General features: G+C 48.2%; 1 protein-coding gene across 2 annotated transcripts in view; it reads right to left on the bottom strand.

Annotated features, from left to right (window-relative positions):
* The window catches only part of PANK4 (pantothenate kinase 4 (inactive)), a 65,952-nt gene extending 47,923 nt beyond the window's left edge, over positions 1 to 18,029 (bottom strand). The window contains exons 1-4 of one of the 2 annotated variants that reach the window (XR_014464082.1): positions 17,794 to 18,029; positions 14,436 to 14,518; positions 6,941 to 7,149; positions 933 to 1,116 (exon numbers count right to left, since the gene is read on the bottom strand). Coding sequence is in view for 1 of the 2 variants with exons in the window: in XM_083163320.1 (XP_083019446.1) it covers positions 933 to 1,116; positions 6,941 to 7,149; positions 14,436 to 14,518; positions 17,794 to 17,911 (594 nt within the window). In the remaining variant the exon portion in view is untranslated. The remainder of the gene's footprint in view (positions 1 to 932; positions 1,117 to 6,940; positions 7,150 to 14,435; positions 14,519 to 17,793) is intronic. The other variant, XM_083163320.1, reaches the window with a different exon arrangement.
* Between the last annotated feature and the right edge of the window lie 2,128 nt (positions 18,030 to 20,157).

The raw sequence follows: 20,157 nt of genomic DNA, 5'->3' as shown, positions 1-20,157 counted from the left end.
CTTAGGTGCACTCGGTGAGAGAAAGGCCCTGATGCGAGCAATGTTGCGTAACTGGAACCGACAAAAATGGGCCAGAGCTTGGATGTGGGGTGCAAAGGAGAGGGAGGAGTCAAGAGTGACACCCAGGCAGCGGAGTTGGGGAACGAGGGAGATGATGGTGTTGTTAACAGTGATAGAGATATTAGTAGGGGGTGTGGCTCTGGGTGGGGGAAAGATAATGAGTTCAGTTTTGTCCATATTGAGCTTCAGAAATCTCTCAGACATCCAGGAGGAGATAGCAGAGAGGCAGTTGGAAACCTGAGAGAGAACAGTGGGGGACAGATCAGGAGAGGAGAGGTAGATTTTTGTGTAATCCGCATAGAGGTGACATTGGAAGCCAAAGGAGTCAGTGAGTGCACCCAGAGAGGAGGTGTACAGGGAGAACAGAAGGGTGCCAAGAAATTACATCTAGGAGCTAGTTGGTTGGTATTTTAGCTCTCTCCAAGGCTTAGTACATATGCCCTGTCATATAGTATTCACATGTACACAAGAGATCATTATATGTCTTTTAAATGCCACGTTTCCCTTATGCACCAACTTAAAAAACAAGAGAACAGTGAAATGCTGCTAAAAAGGTGTTTAACAAAAGAGAAAACAAACAAAAACAGCTTCTTTTTTTTTCTATTGACCTGCAAATTAAACATCAATGTTAGGCAAAATTTGCGTTGAATGTACATATGGATGAAGTAGGCATTCAAAAAGGGCAAGTGGATATTGCTAGTGTACACAGGGCTAACTTATTGGTGACCATTTGCTCTGCTGATGAGGAATATTACTTTATATATAATAGACGGAAAGTCATAGAATACAGGAATGTTTAGGTCATGGTTATAGCAACCTGCAGAAGTACAGTAGAAAAAAAAACACATACATACAACACCACAACGCTTTACCTTAACTATGGATACCCCAGAACCTATGTTAACTAGCAAATAGGGGAAAATGTTCGGGTGAGTGGTTTGAAATCGAAACTCGGGATCTGCATGCTTCACGTAGACAAAGGCCTCATGAGGTATATTCTTTAGTACAAAATTACAGCCCTTTATAAGACAGGTCATTTCATCCTCTTTGTCCACTCTAGAACAAACCAACAGAAGAGATTAGAGCCCATTGCGTCACTCAGGAAGAAGAAAACTGCAAATCTGCTTCTAAGTGGGGGAAAAAAAAACACAGAAATCAGAGGATAAATAAATACATGCTATGTGGCATTTCATTTGTGGGCACCCCAAGTTTGCTTTATGTCCTAGAACCTGCAGCAAGCTTCCACCAGATTATCCGCGGGCACCCGACACCAACAGCCAGACTGTATTGTATTATGTGCACTCTGCTACCATGACAACACATTGTCCAATCATATTCAGAAACGTTTCAAAAACCGTGTCAATGCGGGTTTTGCAGTGTGAAAGCAGCATAAGAGAATTCTCTGTAGACAGAGGAGATCCCAACTAGGTATTTTTGAAAATAATCTCTGTAAATTAAACAAATTATTTTTTTTATTTTATTTTTTTATAAAATACATTCTTTCTCTATATGAACGTCTGTGATGTTATGGCGCATTTGCATTGCATCTGGCACAAAGGGGGAGATGTTTGAAGCTGTGATATTATGGGGAAGCGTGCCAGTTCAGAAGTATGCCATGGCAACCAATTAGCTTTGAATAAACATCTATCAAATGCATTCTATACAATTATAATCAAGTGCTGTCCCGCAATATGTGCTGAAGCTTTTTGGCTCATGTAAGTATACTTTTCTTCTAGCCTAGAACACAGAGTAATAAAGTACAGCAGTGGATTATACGGTCTCCAGAACCGTTTTACATAACTAACCCAATAAGGGAAAATTACCAACAATTACCATTAACTGGTACCAAAAAAATGTCAATGTAACTTTCCCTGTGGAACGCAGCGTGCCTTGAAGCCGAAAAAACAATAGATACATTGCATAACTGAGCACAACCGATCTAAAAAAAAAAATAGAAATTAGAGTTTACGTTCCAACAATCACAATAAAACAAGATGGCGCTGGAATTCCAGTATGGAGATGCACGGTTCTGTAGTGCAGCAGTAAAACCAGCCATGTCAATTAAACCGTCAAGCTCTATAGCATTGGGAATACTAATAATTAAGGCAACATTGGAATATAACAAAAAGAAATGCATTAGTTATGGAATTTATAGAGATTCAGGTCAAAAAAACAATAGACAGCAGAATTGCTTTCCAAAAAGAAACAGGCTGCAGGGACCTATAGAATGGAAACCTATAGTAATAAATGATATACCGATATGATGATCATCAGTAGAAGATTAACAAATATCCTACAGTCAGATTAAAAGGTAGCAAGGACTGTTTGTCATCTACACACAGAAAAATTACTTAATTAACAAGCGTCACACAATATTGACTCCAATTTGTTGGTTAGGCCACATTCTCATACATATCGAATAGTCTGTTTATGTAACAAAGCTGCATTTGTTCAAAAGGGCTCTGGCTTCCTGTTGAGGTCTGAACATAAACGGCAGTCCTTTACATCCAGGAAGTAGAAAAAAAAAAGTTGCGTGTGTATAATCCCGGTCTTTCCTATTTAGAGACTAAACAATCTCATCGCTTGGTTCTAGTTCCGCACATTGGCCCTTATTCTGAATCGTGCGGTACGGCCCGCGTGCGGCCGTACCGCCGATGTTTTCAGTCTGCACATGCGCAGAGGTCAATCTGCGCATGTGCAGCCCAATTCGCCGCAGACGTAGTTCGTCCGCCGCAAAGGGGGCGTATAGGGGCGTGAGGGGCTTCATACCCTCATTTCCCTATGCATACGCCCCGCGTTTCATGGGCGGGGCGTATGCATGCTAATGAGGGTATGACGCCAGTGATGGGGGCGGGAAGCTGACGTCGCCGGATGTCAGCTCTCAGCCCCCATACAAGCTATCACACGGACGATTGTCCGTGTGGTCTCAGCTTGCGGGACCTGGTGGGGCGTGCGGCCCTGCCTTCGATGGTCGCCGACCATCGAATGCAGGGGGCAGCTCCCACCATGGTGGAGGCGTACGCCCCACCATTTTCTTGCGGATCGCCAGCCGTCCGTGTACGGACGGCCGTGGCGATCCGTATCGTGGGCGGGGATTGGTTTGTGCGGCCGGAGCACCGTGTGCGGCTCCGGCCGCACAGATCTGAATAAGGGCCATTGTATCTCTTGCTCATACATTTTATCTGTTATAAAAAATGAATATACCAATATGTATGCTTATCCTACTTCAGTGATGGTTAACCTTGATGCTCCAGCTGTTGTTAAACTACACATCCCAGCATGCCCTGCTACAGTTTTTACTATTTGGCCATGCTAAAACTGATGCAAGGCATGCTGGGATGTGTAGTTCAACAACAGCTGGAGGGTCAAGGTTAGCCGTCACTGTCCTAGTTAGACAACTACGACGTTAATTTATACACCATTAGTTTAAACAAATACAGAAACCCAAAATATGTTCAACTCTCTGACTGTATGGATTTGTTCCATACATAAACAAGAATATCTCTTATATATTTAGCCAGATCTGTCACTCAACCCCTGTGGAGAACGTTCCTGTGTAGAACAGTTTCACTTTCATGTGTCTGACGTTCCACCCCCTTGACATCACCTCCCCCCGCCCAGCCAGGGCTACAGTACACGCCCACCATCCACCATTACTCCACAGCCACCATCCACCATTACTCCTGCACATCCCTACCCTCTGCCAGGACCCCCGCGATCCCCCTCCCGCGATTTGCGGGACCCCCCGCGACTTGCGGGACCCCCCCGCGACCCCCCCCCGCGATTCGCGGGACCCCCCTGACCCCCCCTCGAACCCCCCCTCCCGCGATTCGCGGGACCCCCGCGACCCCCCTCCCGCGATTCGCGGGACCCCCGCGACCCCCCCGGTATCCGGACTATTGTTAGACAGCACTTACATCGACAGCCATTACATCGACACCATTAGTTCGACACCTCAATAGGTCGACATGGTTTTAGGTCGACATACCATTAGGTCGACAGCTCATTAGGTCGACAGCTCATTAGGTCGACATGTTTTTAGGTCGACACTGCCATTAGGTCGACAGTGTCTATGTCGACAGTCAAAAGGTCGACATGGGTTTTTTCACTGTTTATTGAGCCGACAGGCGGTATTTCATGCCCTACTATCCACTAGGGCGTGGTGGGAGAATAAAATAGTGTGCCGAGCGCAGCGAGGCACCGTGCCCGAAGCATAGCGAGCGGCTGCGGTACACTTCAAACTGTGTCCATGTCGACTGTGTCCATTTCGGCCAAAAAACAGTGAAAAAACCCATGTCGACCTTTTGACTGTCGACATAGACTCTGTCGACCTAATGGCAGTGTCGACCTAAAAACATGTCGACCTAATGATCTGTCGACCTAATGAGCTGTCGACCTAATGAGCTGTCGACCTAATGAGCTGTCGACCTAATGGTATGTCGACCTAAAACCATGTCGACCTATTGAGCTGTCGAACTAATGGTGTCGATGTAATGGCTGTCGATGTAATGGCTGTCGATGTAAGTGCTGTCTAATATCTGTCCCAGACCCGACCACCCCCTCCCGCGATTCGCTGGACCTCCGCGACCACCCCCTCCCGCGAAACGCGGGACCCCCGCGACCCTCCCGCAAATCGCGGGACCCCAGCGACCCCTCCCTCCCGCGATTCGCAGGACCCCTGCATCCTCCCCTCCCGCGATTCGCGGGACCCCTGCGACCCCCCCTCCCGGCATTAAAAGGGCCCCCCGCGACCCCCCCTCCCGCGATTCACGGCACCCCCCCTACTATGATTTGCGACCCCCCTCCCGCAATTCGCGCCGCCCCATCCCGGGATTCACGGAACCCCCGTAGCGCCCCCCTCCCGCGATTTGCGGGCCCCCTCGGCACTTCTCGCGATTTGCGACCGCCCCCTAATTCACACATTCGGGGACCCCACCTCCCGCGATTCATGCCCCCCTCACGCAATTCACGGCACCCCCCACACCCCCCTTCCTGCGATTCGCAACCCCTCACGACCCCCCCTCCCGCGATTCACGAAACCCCCCGTAGCTCCCCCCTCCCGCGATTTGCGGGCCCCCTCGGCACCTCTCGCGATTTGCGACCGCCCCGTAATTCACACATTCGGGGACCCCCCCTCCCGCAATTCACGGCACCCCCCATACCCCCTTTCCTGCGATTCGGAACCCCCCACGACCCCCCCTCCCACGATTCATGCCCCCTCCCGCAATTCACGGACCCCCGCACCGCCCCCCTGCGTCCACCCTCCCTTGATTCACGCCCCCCTCATGCAATTCACGGCAACCCCCCACACCCCCCCTCCTGCGATTCGCAGCCCCCCCACGACCCCCGCCTCCTGCGATTCATGACCCCTCCCGTGATTCACGGACCCCCGCACCACCCCCCCTTGACTCACGGCACCCCACGCGCCCCTCCCGCAATTCACGGACCTCCGCAACCCCCCCACCCGCAATTCACTAACCCCGACAACCCCCCTCCCGCAATTTGCGGACCCCCCTTCCCACGATTCAAGCCCCCCCGCGCCCCCACCCACGATTTGCGGACCCCCGCCCCCTCCCGCTAACCGCGGATCCCCACACACCACCCCCCCTCCCGCAATTTGCAGACCCCCCAGACCCCCTTCCGGCAATTCCACCCCCCAGCGGACCACCGCGGCCCCCGCATCTCACGTACCCCCGTGACAATGGGGGATCCTGTACCACCACAAGCAGGTACCGCCCCTAGGTGGGAAATCCGGCCCTGGCTGCCGCACTGCAGGTTTCCCCACTGCCCTCTGCACCAGCGCCACAACTTTTATCAATGTCTTGCCCACATTCCACTATTATACAGCCTCCTGCTCTCATGCACGCTCACTCCCTCCCAGTGGGAGGAGACGCTCACCCACTGCCGGGAGCTGCATACTGTCCCCCACCCTCCTCCAGTTCTAGGGATGCCCATCGACCATCAATGATTTTCAAATAATCGATGGTTTATGGCCGATGTTGAATACTTTTGCCATCAATGTGGGAGGACACTGCCCTGCCTCCTGTTCTCCTGCCCCGTAACTTCCGCCAGTGGAGACCCGCTCACCCTGTGTTGCCCACATTCCCCTATCATGCTTTACCGCCCAGCCTCCTGCTCTCAAGCACCCTAACTCCCACCCAGTCGGAGGAGACACTGACTCCTGTATTTCTGTGCTGCCACGCTGGACCCTCACCCACTGGCAGAAGCTGCACAGTGTCCACCACCCTCTTTAGTCCCCCGTATGCCCACACACCCCTATCACTACCCAGCTTCCTGCTCTCCTGAACCGTAACTTCCACCACTGGGTAATCGCTGACGCTGTGTTGCCCACATACCCCTATCATGCCTCATATCCCAGCCTCCTGCTCTCATGCACCCTAACTCCCACCCAGTAGGAGGAGACACTGACTCAGGGCCACCGTCCGGTACTCCTGTGCTGCCACGCTGGACCCTCACCCACTGCCAGAAGCTGCAATACAGGGCATCTTTCATACAATTCTAACCATATTTCTCACAATACAAATGTTCACAAATTAAGGGGCGTAGCCCCTTACGCCGGTGTGAAGAGCGCCCGTAGGGCGCGATGAATCACCTAGTGCTTAAATATACTTCAAGTTAAAGTTGCGGAATCTAGATCTTCAAAATACTGAGGAAGACTACAACAACCTGGAAACCTTTTTATAAGATCGGAGTGCCAGAAACAATGAAATAAAATATAAAATAAGTATACTAATATATTATATACTAAATATAAAATACGTTTATATTGATGGTAAAACGGGAGGCTTTAGGCATGGCAGAGCTCCATGGAATAATGCAGGCTACATAGTAAGGTTTGTTACTCCCCAACTGAACTCACTTTAATCCCAACTTCTTTTCCAGGAGGTCTTTGAATTTGTAAGCTCCCCCACCAGTCGCTTTGATGACCTTGGTCTCTGTGTTCACTAGATGATCTTTTATAAAGTCTAGACAGGTTTCTATATAGGTGTTTTCGAATTTAATGAAATGTAGACGGGCTGTGATCTCTTCTTGTTCGGATATTTCATATATTAATTCTTGGTCAGCATCCTAAAAAAAAAAAAATTATTGTACATAAATATATATCCACATAGAAATAAAACACGGATTGGTTTTCTTAACTCTTCTCATCTGGGCCACAGTCCTATTAGATGGGATGCCCTATAAGAGCATAAAAAAAAATATAATATATATATAATAATATATATATATAATTATATATATATATATAATTATATATATATATAATTATATATATATATATATATATAATTATATATATATATAATTATATATATATATATATATATATATATATATATATATATATATATATATATATATATATATATATATATATATATATATATATATATATATATATATATATATATACATATATATACATATATATACATATATATACATATATATACATATATATACATATACAGGTTGAGTATCCCGTATCCAAAATGCTCGGGACCAGGAGAATTTTGGATAACGGATTATTCCGTATTTCGGAATATTTTAATATTTCAATTATGTATTTTGAAGTATCTTTCATGTATGCTGTATAAACACATAAAATACACACAAATATATTTTATTACCACATAAAATACACACAAATATATTTTATTTGTTCAGAAAACAAGGTTTCAAAACATGAAACAAAATTTGTGTACTATCTCAGATATTGAATTTGAATGCCAAGCAATCATTTTCTTGCACATATATAGTGCCAGTTACATATCATGTCCCCAGTGATGCTGTTACAAATGTCCCCAGTGAGTTTTCTGGAATGTATGGTTTTCGGAATAATTCGGATAAGGGATACATATATATATATATATATATATATATATATCGCAATATTCCGGCGGCACTCAGGAATCAAATGAACAAGAAGCACAGCCTCACACGGGTATTAGCCGACGTATCAATAAGGTTTACTTATTTTCATCAGGGCATGATGAAAATAAGTAAACCTTATTGAAACGTCGGCTAATACCCGTGTGAGGCTGTGCTTCTTGTTCATTTGATTCCTGAGTGCCGCTGGAATATTGCGGGACTGCCTTGGTTCCTAAGTGCGGATGGCAACAGGCTAAGTTAGCCTTGTGTAGCGAGTGCCAGGACCCTCCAGCCAATATCAAAATATATATATATATATATATATATACAGAACAGATGATGTCCGGCACAATCCTCCAAAACGTTAAAGTACTTGGGTGCCTCCAAGTGGGTACAGACAGTCCAAACAAAGATACAGTGGTACTCCAAAGATTTGATGCTAGTGACATTTAATGGTACTTGTGAGTTATCCGGGCTGCCGATTTTTTGATTGTATGCCTTAAGTTAAGGCATACAATCAGATGCGATGCGATGCGATATCGCATCGCATCGCATGCGACCATCGGATGCGATGACCCGATTTTTCCATAGGAATCAATGTTAAAATTGACTGAGTCCATTTTAACATGGAATTCAATGGGAAAAAGGGGTCCTTTTCATACCCCTACTATCCAAGTGGGCATGGAGTTAGATATAAACCTGTGGCGAGCGTAGCGAGCCACCGAGCCCGAAGCGTGGCGAGCGAAGCGAGCCCCGCGAGGGGACGGTATTCTGTGTCCCCTCGCGGGGCTCGCTACGCTCGCCACGCTTCGGGCTCGGTGGCTCACTACGCTCGCCACAGGTTTATATCCAACTCCATGCCCACTTGGATAGTAGGGGTATGAAAAGGACCCCTTTTTCCCATTGAATTCCATGTTAAAATGGACTCAGTCCATTTTAACATTGATTCCTATGGAAAAATCGGGTCATCGCATCGCATCGCATCCGATGGTCGCATGCGATGCGATGTGCCCGATCCGACCCGATTTAGAAATCGGCAGCCCGGATAACTCACACAGAGCCGGCCTTAGGCATAGGGAAACTAGGCAATTGCCTAGGGCATTTGGAATGCCTTGGGGCATCAGCAGCTTCTGCTGATTAAAATGATATGCAGCATGCCTATATTCTGTGTGTGAGTGAGACTGTATCTGCATATGAAATAGTGTATTCATGGAAATCACTGTAACATAGCATTCTGTATGCAGGTAAAACCACAGTCGCACACAGAATATATTTATGCCACATATCATTTTAATCATCGGAAACTCCTTGTGTATGCTGGTCATAACAATGCAAATAAGACGAATTTTCAGCAAAAAAAAGGCTCCCAACGTTAGCAGAACTGGCCAGGAGCTGCATGGCCTATTGAGGGAAGATGTATGAGGAAACATCTGTATCCAAGCAGAGGCAGAGGTCACAGTGTTAGCGGCTGTGCGAGTGCTGTCTGTGGATGGGTTGGTTGAGCAATAGTGTTCGGCATATGTGTAAGGGGCATTGTGTGTGTCATGTATAAATGCATTAATAATGTGTGACATATGTGTAACAGGCATTATGTGTGTCATGTGTATAAGGGCATTAATAATGTGCTACATATGTGTAAGGGGGCATTATGTGTGTCATTATGTGTATGAAGGGCATTAATAAAGGTTGGCATAATGTGTAAGGGGCATTATGGTTATAAGGACATTAATAATGTGTGTCATGTGTAAGGGGCATTACTGTGTGGTATCAGGGGTGCCAAAATAAAGGGGTAGAGGGTACAAATTACCCAGGCCAAAGCCTGATGGAAGGGCCCAGTGGGGCCCCAGGCTCCCTCCCCTTAAGTGACAGCAGCAGCTGCAGCTCTTCTCCTCTGCCCAGCACACACTGCTTTGTGCTGGGTTGCAGTGTGGCCATGGAGGTGCTTAAAATACAATATTTTCTCAGGATTTTTTTCAAAGGGTATAATGTGAATAATGTGAGGAGTAATGTACATAAGGTAAAGTGGTGCTACTGTGTGATGTAACGTGAATAAGGGACACCATTGCATAAGATAATGTGAATAAAGTGGCACTACTGTGTGGCATAATTTGAATTGGGGGTACTATTGGTTGGCCATGCCCCTTCCCAGAAAGAACACACCCCTGTTTGGGCTGCGCACCGAATGTGTGCACTGTTTCTATTTAAAATATTGCTGGTAGGAGAACCAAAATGATGTCTGCTATGATGGTAGGTAGATGCGGGACTAGTGGCGGTGCTAGGGGGCACCAGCCAAAATCTTGCCTAGGGCGTCATTTAGGCTAGGGCCGGCTCTGAACTCACAAGTACCCATTTAATAGCAGAAAGCAACGTTTCAATGCCTACTTGGGCATTTTCTTCAAGGCTTCAAGAAAATGCCCAAGTAGGCATTGAAACGTTGCTTTCTGCTATTAAACGTCACTAGCATCAAATCTTTGGAGTGCCACTGTATCTTTGTTTGGAATATATATATATTTATTGGCTGGAGGGTCCTGGCACTCGCTACACAAGGCTAACTTAGCCTGTTGCCATCCGCACTTAGGAACCAAGGCAGTTGGGTTTTCTGCTTCTGTAAAATTTGTGTATTTTCATATTGTTTTTAATACTATATGGTAGTGGTTCCCAAACTGGGTGCCGTGGCTCCCTGGGGTGCCAAAAAAATATGTACACAGAAGCAAATAGTGCCCTTTACCACATTAATGAACTGAAGGATCACATATAAACACAATCTACTTAATAGGGTTCCGTGAAAAAACTCTGATACTCTGTGATGCTGCGATTCAAGAAAAGATTGGGAACCCCTGCTATACGGAATACTAGGAGTATTTGTAATTACCAAGAGTAAATTATTACAGATATAAGAACTCACTGAGCGCTGAATTTAATAAGTCACCAAAGGGGTTATGCCTGTTTTCAGTATTTAACAAGAAGCAGCGAGCTTAGCTTACTGCTGTCTGTACCTGTATCTTTTACTCCATCTATAGATGAGGAGAGCAACATGGCCCACCAGCAACAGTCTAACCGGCTTTAGTGAAGCCTTCCAGACATTGCCATGTCCCCACCAGGGGTAATGCAGACTGGCCACCCTGCATGTCTGTGACACAACAACCCATCGCTAGCAGTGATAGGCTGCCAGCAACAGCCAAAACAACGGGGACATCGCTGGACCTCGCTGGAGGGGTCAGTAATGTTTAATAACAACTAGGTGATTCATCGCGCCCTACGGGCGCTCTTCACACCGGCGTAAGGGGCTACGCCCCTTAATTTGTGAACATTTGTATTGTGAGAAATATGGTTAGAATTGTATGAAAGATGCCCTGTATTGCAGCTTCTGGCAGTGGGTGAGGGTCCAGCGTGGCAGCACAGGAGTACCGGACGGTGGCCCTGAGTCAGTGTCTCCTCCTACTGGGTGGGAGTTAGGGTGCATGAGAGCAGGAGGCTGGGATATGAGGCATGATAGGGGTATGTGGGCAACACAGCGTCAGCGATTACCCAGTGGTGGAAGTTACGGTTCAGGAGAGCAGGAAGCTGGGTAGTGATAGGGGTGTGTGGGCATACGGGGGACTAAAGAGGGTGGTGGACACTGTGCAGCTTCTGCCAGTGGGTGAGGGTCCAGCGTGGCAGCACAGAAATACAGGAGTCAGTGTCTCCTCCGACTGGGTGGGAGTTAGGGTGCTTGAGAGCAGGAGGCTGGGCGGTAAAGCATGATAGGGGAATGTGGGCAACACAGGGTGAGCGGGTCTCCACTGGCGGAAGTTACGGGGCAGGAGAACAGGAGGCAGGGCAGTGTCCTCCCACATTGATGGCAAAAGTATTCAACATCGGCCATAAACCATCGATTATTTGAAAATCATTGATGGTCGATGGGCATCCCTAGAACTGGAGGAGGGTGGGGGACAGTATGCAGCTCCCGGCAGTGGGTGAGCGTCTCCTCCCACTGGGAGGGAGTGAGCGTGCATGAGAGCAGGAGGCTGTATAATAGTGGTATGTGGGCAAGACATTGATAAAAGTTGTGGCGCTGGTGCAGAGGGCAGTGGGGAAACCTGCAGTGCGGCAGCCAGGGCCGGATTTCCCACCTAGGGGCGGTACCTGCTTGTGGTGGTACAGGATCCCCCATTGTCACGGGGGTACGTGAAATGCGGGGGCCGCGGTGGTCCGCTGGGGGGTGGAATTGCCGGAAGGGGGTCTGGGGGGTCTGCAAATTGCGGGAGGGGGGGTGGTGTGTGGGGATCCGCGGTTAGCGGGAGGGGGCGGGGGTCCGCAAATCGTGGGTGGGGGCGCGGGGGGGCTTGAATCGTGGGAAGGGGGGTCCGCAAATTGCGGGAGGGGGGTTGTCGGGGTTAGTGAATTGCGGGTGGGGGGGTTGCGGAGGTCCGTGAATTGCGGGAGGGGCGCGTGGGGTGCCGTGAGTCAAGGGGGGGTGGTGCGGGGGTCCGTGAATCACGGGAGGGGTCATGAATCGCAGGAGGCGGGGGTCGTGGGGGGGCTGCGAATCGCAGGAGGGGGGGTGTGGGGGGTTGCCGTGAATTGCATGAGGGGGGCGTGAATCAAGGGAGGGTGGACGCAGGGGGGCGGTGCGGGGGTCCGTGAATTGCGGGAGGGGGCATGAATCGTGGGAGGGGGGGTCGTGGGGGGTTCCGAATCGCAGGAAAGGGGGTATGGGGGGTGCCGTGAATTGCGTGAGGGGGGCATGAATCGCGGGAGGGGGGGTCCCCGAATGTGTGAATTACGGGGCGGTCGCAAATCGCGAGAGGTGCCGAGGGGGCCCGCAAATCGCGGGAGGGGGGAGCTACGGGGGGTTTCGTGAATCGCGGGAGGGGGGGTCGTGAGGGGTTGCGAATCGCAGGAAGGGGGGTGTGGGGGGTGCCGTGAATTGCGTGAGGGGGGCATGAATCGCGGGAGGTGGGGTCCCCGAATGTGTGAATTAGGGGGCGGTCGCAAATCGCGAGAAGTGTCGAGGGGGCCCGCAAATCGCGGGAGGGGGGCGCTACGGGGGTTCCGTGAATCCCGGGATGGGGCGGCGCGAATTGCGGGAGGGGGGTCGCAAATCATAGTAGGGGGGGGTGCCGTGAATCGCGGGAGGGGGGGTCGCGGGGGGCCCTTTTAATGCTGGGAGGGGGGGGTCGCAGGGGTCCCGCGAATCGCGGGAGGGGAGGATGCAGGGGTCCTGCGAATCGCGGGAGGGAGGGGTCGCTGGGGTCCCGCGATTTGCGGGAGGGTCGCGGGGGTCCCGCGTTTCGCGGGAGGGGGTGGTCGCGGAGGTCCAGCGAATCGCGGGAGGGGGTGGTCGGGTCTGGGACAGATATTAGACAGCACTTACATCGACAGCCATTACATCGACACCATTAGTTCGACAGCTCAATAGGTCGACATGGTTTTAGGTCGACATACCATTAGGTCGACATGTCATTATGTCGACAGCTCATTAGGTCGACAGATCATTAGGTCGACATGTTTTTAGGTCGACACTGCCATTAGGTCGACAGAGTCTATGTCGACAGTCAAAAGGTCGACATGGGTTTTTTCACTGTTTTTTGGCCGAAATGGACACAGTCGACATGGACACAGTTTGAAGTGTACCGCAGCCGCTCGCTATGCTTCGGGCACGGTGCCTCGCTGCGCTCGGCACACTATTTTATTCTCCCACCACGCCCTAGTGGATAGTAGGGCATGAAATACCGCCTGTCGGCACATGTCGGCTCAATAAACAGTGAAAAAACCCATGTCGACCTTTTGACTGTCGACATAGACACTGTCGACCTAATGGCAGTGTCGACCTAAAAACATGTCGACCTAATGAGCTGTCGACCTAATGGTATGTCGACCTAAAACCATGTCGACCTATTGAGGTGTCGAACTAATGGTGTCGATGTAATGGCTGTCGATGTAAGTGCTGTCTAACAATAGTCCGGATACCGGGGTGGTCGCGGGGGTCCCGCGAATCGCGGGAGGGGGGTCGCGGGGGTCCCGCGAATCGCGGGAGGGGGGGTTCGCGGGGGGCCCGCGAATCACGGGAGGGGGGGTCAGGGGGGTCCCGCGAATCGCGGGGGGGGGGGTCGCGGGGGGTCCCGCAAATCGCGGGAGGGGGGGGTCGCGGGGGGTCCCGCGAATCGCGGGAGGGGGATCGCGGGGGTCCTGGCAGAGGGTAGGGATGTGCAGGAGTAATGGTGGATGGTGGCTGTGGAGTAATGGTGGATGGTGGGCGTGTACTGTAGCCCTGGCTGGGCGGGGGGAGGTGATGTCAAGGGGGTGGAACGTCAGACACATGAAAGTGAAACTGTTCTACACAGGAACGTTCTCCACAGGGGTTGAGTGACAGATCTGGCTAAATATATAAGAGATAATGGCATAAACAAAATATGCTGCTGGTAAAGAGTATCATTGTTAAATAGAGCCATTGACATTGTTATAATATATAGTAAGAGTATATCATCCAATATACTTACCTTTCCTGTGTGATCGAATGACCTGACTTTGGCCACTTTATGCTGAACAGTAGAATAATAAGCCAACTTTGTGAGAGACCCACCTGGTGGAGGAAGGGTGGACATAACATTAATTGACAACACAAGCCGCATGCCTGTAGTAAGATAAGTAAGGTAGTACATTTAATGCTGCGATAACACAAACCAAATCATTGGATGTCATTTCTATAGTACTGTACCAAAAAAGAGTAAATGGTACTTATGTAGTATCTGGGCTGCCGATTTCTAAATCGGGTACATCGCATCGCATGCGACCATCGGATGCGATGCGATGACCCGATTTTTCCATAGGAATCCATGTTAAAATGGACTGAGTCCATTTTAACATGGAATTCAATGGGAAAAAGGGGTCCTTTTCATACCCCTACTATCCAAGTGGGCATGGAGTTGGATATAAACCTGTGGCGAGTGTAGCGAGCCACCGAGCCCGAAGTGTGGCGAGCGTAGCGAGCCCCGCGAGGGGACACAGAATACCGTCCCCTCGCTTCGCTCGCCACGCTTCGGGCTCGGTGGCTCGCTACACTCGCCACAGGTTTATATCCAACTCCATGCCCACTTGGATAGTAGGGGTATGAAAAGGACCCCTTTTTCCCATTGAATTCCATGTTAAAATGGACTCAGTCCATTTTAACATTGATTCCTATGGAAAAATCGGGTCATCGCATCCGATGGTCGCATGCGATGCGATGCGATATCGCATCGCATCTGATTGTATGCCTTAACTTAAGGCATACAATCAAAAAATCGGCAGCCCAGATACTACATAAGTACCGAGTAAATAATAAACAAACCCCCAAACCTGCCCCCACCCCCAAAAAAACATACGCATCGCCCAGCTGCCATTCCTGAGCAAGTTCTGCACTGGTCGTGTCCCAATCACACAGTGAATTAACTTTAGGTTCCAGTTTTTGGGCACCCAAAAGTCTTCTTTACAACTACTGAACCTCTCCTTGTAGTTCTTGAATATTCTAAAAAGATTGATTGCGTGTGCAATCTTACAGCAGCTGTATCCTTGCCTGTGAAGCCCTTTTTGTGCAAAGTGATGATGGTTATGACAGTAAGTGTTTACTTGCCGGAAACCATGGTTTACAGAGGAAAGAACGATGATTTTAAGCACCACACTCCTTTTAAAGTTTCCAGTCTGTTATTCTAACTCCATTAGAATGACAGTGATCTCCAGCCTCGAGCTTGTCAATACTGACCTGCATTCACGAGAGAATCGCTGACATGATATCAGCTGGTCCTTTTGTGGCAGGGGTGAAATGCAGTGGACATTTTTTTGGGGGGGATCAAGTGAACTATCATAGCAAAGAGGGACTTTGTAATTAGTCTGATCACTCATCATGACATTATGGAGTACGTGTAAACTGCCATCATAAAACGGAGTCAGCAAACTTGCTTGTGTCATTCTCAAAACTTTTAGCCATGGCATGCTTATGTGTGCAACTGGCCTAATTTTACAGGCTTGTTTTATACATACTAGTGTTCACATTAGTTTCGATTAGTAGGGTGCTGCACCCTGCCCGAGTTTAAAGTTGCAAAAGTGCACCCTGTCCTAATTGCATCGCCATGCTAAAACAGCATACCCAATCAATGCCATCTCATTTCCAATTGCCACAGTTGAATAGATGCCCTGCATATTGAGGGGAGAGGTTGTGAGAAGTCCAGCACCACCATAAGTGCTGGGCATTCCCCCTTTTAGAGAGTGCACCTTGCCCTACACTCCTTCTGCAGGGAACACTGCATAGGTTTGTTTAATGTATACAAAGAAAGAATAATAAATATAAAAAGTAATATTGACAAAAAGAAGCAATAAAACATAAACAATAGCTAAATAGCCAATCACCCGATATACTGCCAGGGGATTGGATCTCCACAATTTAGGTTTGGGACAGCCATTAAAAAAAAAGTTATCTGTTTGCTCAATAATTAAGACCACCAACCATTTCAGCTCAAGTACCCTGCTTTCCTACTAAATAGAAAATCAGTTTGTTTACAAGGATTCCTTTACAACTTGAAAATAAATACAAACCATAACAAATAGCACATAGAAAAGGAAAAATAATCGCTACTTAGGAGGAGCTGGGAAAATGTACTCATCTAGTCCCCTCTAACCTACATGACTGCAGCGGAGCCCTTTCTGCACTAAACAATGTTCCTTTTAACCTACAAAAAAAAAAAAAGGGAATAAAACATCCCTGCCAGACGGAGGACTCTGGTATGTTCCAGTCTTTGCTGACACAAGCTAGTACAGTTGTATTACAGCCAACGGGAGAAAAAAAAGGGATTATAGAAAAGCAATATATAATTTTACACTTCTAAAACATCAAGATAATCTATAACCAGTATATATATATATATATATATATATATATATATATATATCAAAATAGACTATGGCAAACACACTTTAGTAATCACCTCGTATATATTATCAACCTATCCCAAATAAAGAGCATTAGATTAGAGATTAGCTGCGGCTACATGCTACTAACACTGCCCTATTAGATTATAGGTCCTCTGATCCTGCTGTATAATGGATTTACAAGGTGAAATGATATACTGTAGGCCCTGGTGCACAAGGCATTAACGTTGATGTCTAGCGCACTAATCTTTGCAAATGCATTTTGTCATGTAAATAGGTGAATGTAGGTTTTTAAGGTTGTAACCAGTTTAGGATAATAATTCTCAGAATAGAATGAACAAGGTACATGGTTTATGCATGTCCCAGACAGCAATGATTACCTTTAATATCAAAAGGTCAATCAGCTATACAACGGATAATATAAATAAAATGGTTAGCTTTTCTATTACTAGTCTATAGCATGCACAGGTGACCTGATGCTAAGGTTGAATAAAGGCCACAGACATACTCTCAGCATGAACCTCAGTATGCTCGGCAATACACAGTCACTAATGTATTGTACATAGCACAAATTGAGATCTGTGGAAACTGTTACAGCAGGTTGTTTACTTTCTACTTCACGTCCCGCGGCATCATGGGAGTTGAAGTCCCACCTGAACGTCAAACGATTCACTTCATATTCGAACTCTCGTCAATTTCAACTACACCTCCCAGAAATCTCCGCGGTCGCGATGGTTTCTGTGACATGTAGTTGTCAGTTTCTTTACCGGCGTCTGATGTCTGTGCAAAGTGTGACGAGCGAATGACTACACTTCCCAGCATGCAGGGCGGCGGAAGGCAATATAGTGTGCAGCTCTACGGCTAACTTGCTGTGACTGCCTGGCTTATGGCATTTGATGGTCCCTAGGACACCGCGATTGATCGACACTCACCGCTTCACACTGCCGCACTTACCTATGTCTATGGCGAATCGCTTGGCGTTTTCCAAATTGCGGAATATCTCGTCGGGGGGAAGGGTGATGCTTTTATCCATGCTGGCCCCACTCTTGCCTTTCCCTCCGCTCGCCGCCATGTTGGATCGCGTCCCGCTAAGCTGCGCGCATACATTTGACTACGCTCTGCATATATTATGATAATGAGGTGGAGCAAAGTCAAGTGTAATGTGGCGGGACGGGGCCGGCGCTAACCGTGACCGTGAGCTGTGTGCCGCTGAATGGGCACCCCGGGCATACAACACTGGAAGAAGGAGGAACTATATAATGGTCACTATGGGTAACCGGATAATTAGCCCGGGGGTCGCATATGCTGCTCCTGTGTGATGCTTACCCACGTGTCAGCTCATCGGAATTATTATTATTGTTGTACACAGGCTGTGCGAGGGAACATGAAAACAAAGTACATAAGTATAGATCGATGCCTTCATGATTAGAAACTATGGTACTTGTGTAGGGGATACAGTCGTATTGTCGACCACACTTAGGTCGACACTGTTGGATCGACAGGTGTCTAGGTCGACATAGGTGAAGGTCGGCAGGTGGCTAGGTCGACCTAGCGATAGGTCGACATGGTTTTTTTTTAACTTTTTTTTTGAGCCGACATGTGCCGACAGGCGGTATTTCATGCCCTACCATCCACTAGGGCATGGTGTGAGAATAAAATAGTGTGCCCGAAGCATAGCAAGGGGCTGCCGTTGAAAAAATGCCGACATTTGGGTCAAAAAACAGTAAAAAAAAACATGTTGACCTAAACCCATGTCGACCTTCTCCCATGTCGACCTTGCTATCTGTCGACCTTCATCTGTAAACCTACTCACCTGTCGACCTAAGTGTGGTCAATAAAACGATCCACACCCCTTGTGTAGTTTCACGGTGGCACTGGGATTGCATGCGATTTGCGTACAATGCGATGGTACTTGTGTAGTTTCACGGCGCCTCTGCCTGCAGATCGCATTGCACACAAATTGCTTGCGATTTAGCACACCCCCACTGTCCACATCACCCCCAAGCGTGGCAAGCGCCAAGAGTGACGCAGTGGCGAGGGGACGCGGTACGCGTTCTCCCGACCTGTTCATACCCCCACTATCCATGTCACCCCCAAGAGTGACGCAGTGGCGAGGGGACGCGGTACGCATTCTCCCGACCTGTTCATACCTCCACTATCCACGTCGACGTGGAGTTGATTTTATAAAGTGTGGCGAGCCACCGAGCCCGAAGTGTGGTGGGCGCACGCGAAATACACGTCAAGTAATCTGCGTCCCCTTGCGGGGCTCGCCATGCTTCGGGCTTGTTTTCCGCGTTACCTCGCGGGGCTCACTGCGCTCGCCACGCTTTATAAAGTCAACTCCACGCCAACGTGGATAGTGGGGGTATGAACAGGTCGGGAGGATGTGTACCACCGCCCCTCATGGGGCTTGCTGCGCTTCGGGGTGACGTGGATAGTGGGGGTGTCCTAAGTTATAGTCGGGGGGTGCTAAATCGCATCGATCAAATCGCGTGCAATGCGATCTGCGTGCAGGGGTGCCGTGAAACTACATAAGTACCATCGCACGCAAATCGGATGCGATGCGATCCCAGTGCCACCGTGAAACTACACAAGTACCAAAACTATTTCCCCCTTTTGGGGTATATGGTAGTAAGGTTGACACTATTAAGGTCGACCACTGAATGTCGACTGGCCTTAGGTTGCCACTAGGGATGGCCATCGTTGCCATCGATGCCAATTCTGCAAATGGCCATCGATAGTGCTTAACTATGCAATGGATGACCGTCGATATTTTTACATAAGGATGGTCATCCATTGTGTTTGATTGGCCTGTGGGACAATCAAAATGGGGGCGTGGCTTGTCTGGGCGGAGCTATGCTCCGTCTCCCGGCACTTTAAAAAAAAAGCAAAACATCGTTTTGCTATTCCATGTTACATCACACCCACCTGCAGTGAGAGTGGTTGTGCCTTTACGAGTGAATCAGGATAACCCCACAAGTGTAAAAGTCAGTGCTGTGACCAACCCTTTAAATATATATATATATATATATATATATTTGTCAAGGCCCCCTCAAAATATAATTCTACTGTACAGGGACAAAGTGGAGGTTGGGCTACTTCTACCTCACCATTAGAGGTGAGTTCCACCCTGTCTTCCCCCACTTTAACCCCTATTTATATACAGTGTGTGTATATATATATATATATATATATATATATATATATATATACATACACACATACAGTGGCGTATTTATAATGGATACAGTATGCAGGAGGACACACCCTGCACATTCTGCAATCATTTTTGTAAAAACTTCACCCTCCAGCGTTGGT

Source organism: Crinia signifera, chromosome 19, assembly GCF_055691185.1.
Source record: "Crinia signifera chromosome 19, ASM5569118v1, whole genome shotgun sequence".
In the NCBI taxonomy this organism is placed as follows: Eukaryota; Metazoa; Chordata; class Amphibia; order Anura; family Myobatrachidae; genus Crinia; species Crinia signifera.
The sequence above is the reverse complement of the archived record's forward strand: the minus strand, read 5'-3'. Positions and strand labels throughout refer to the sequence as shown.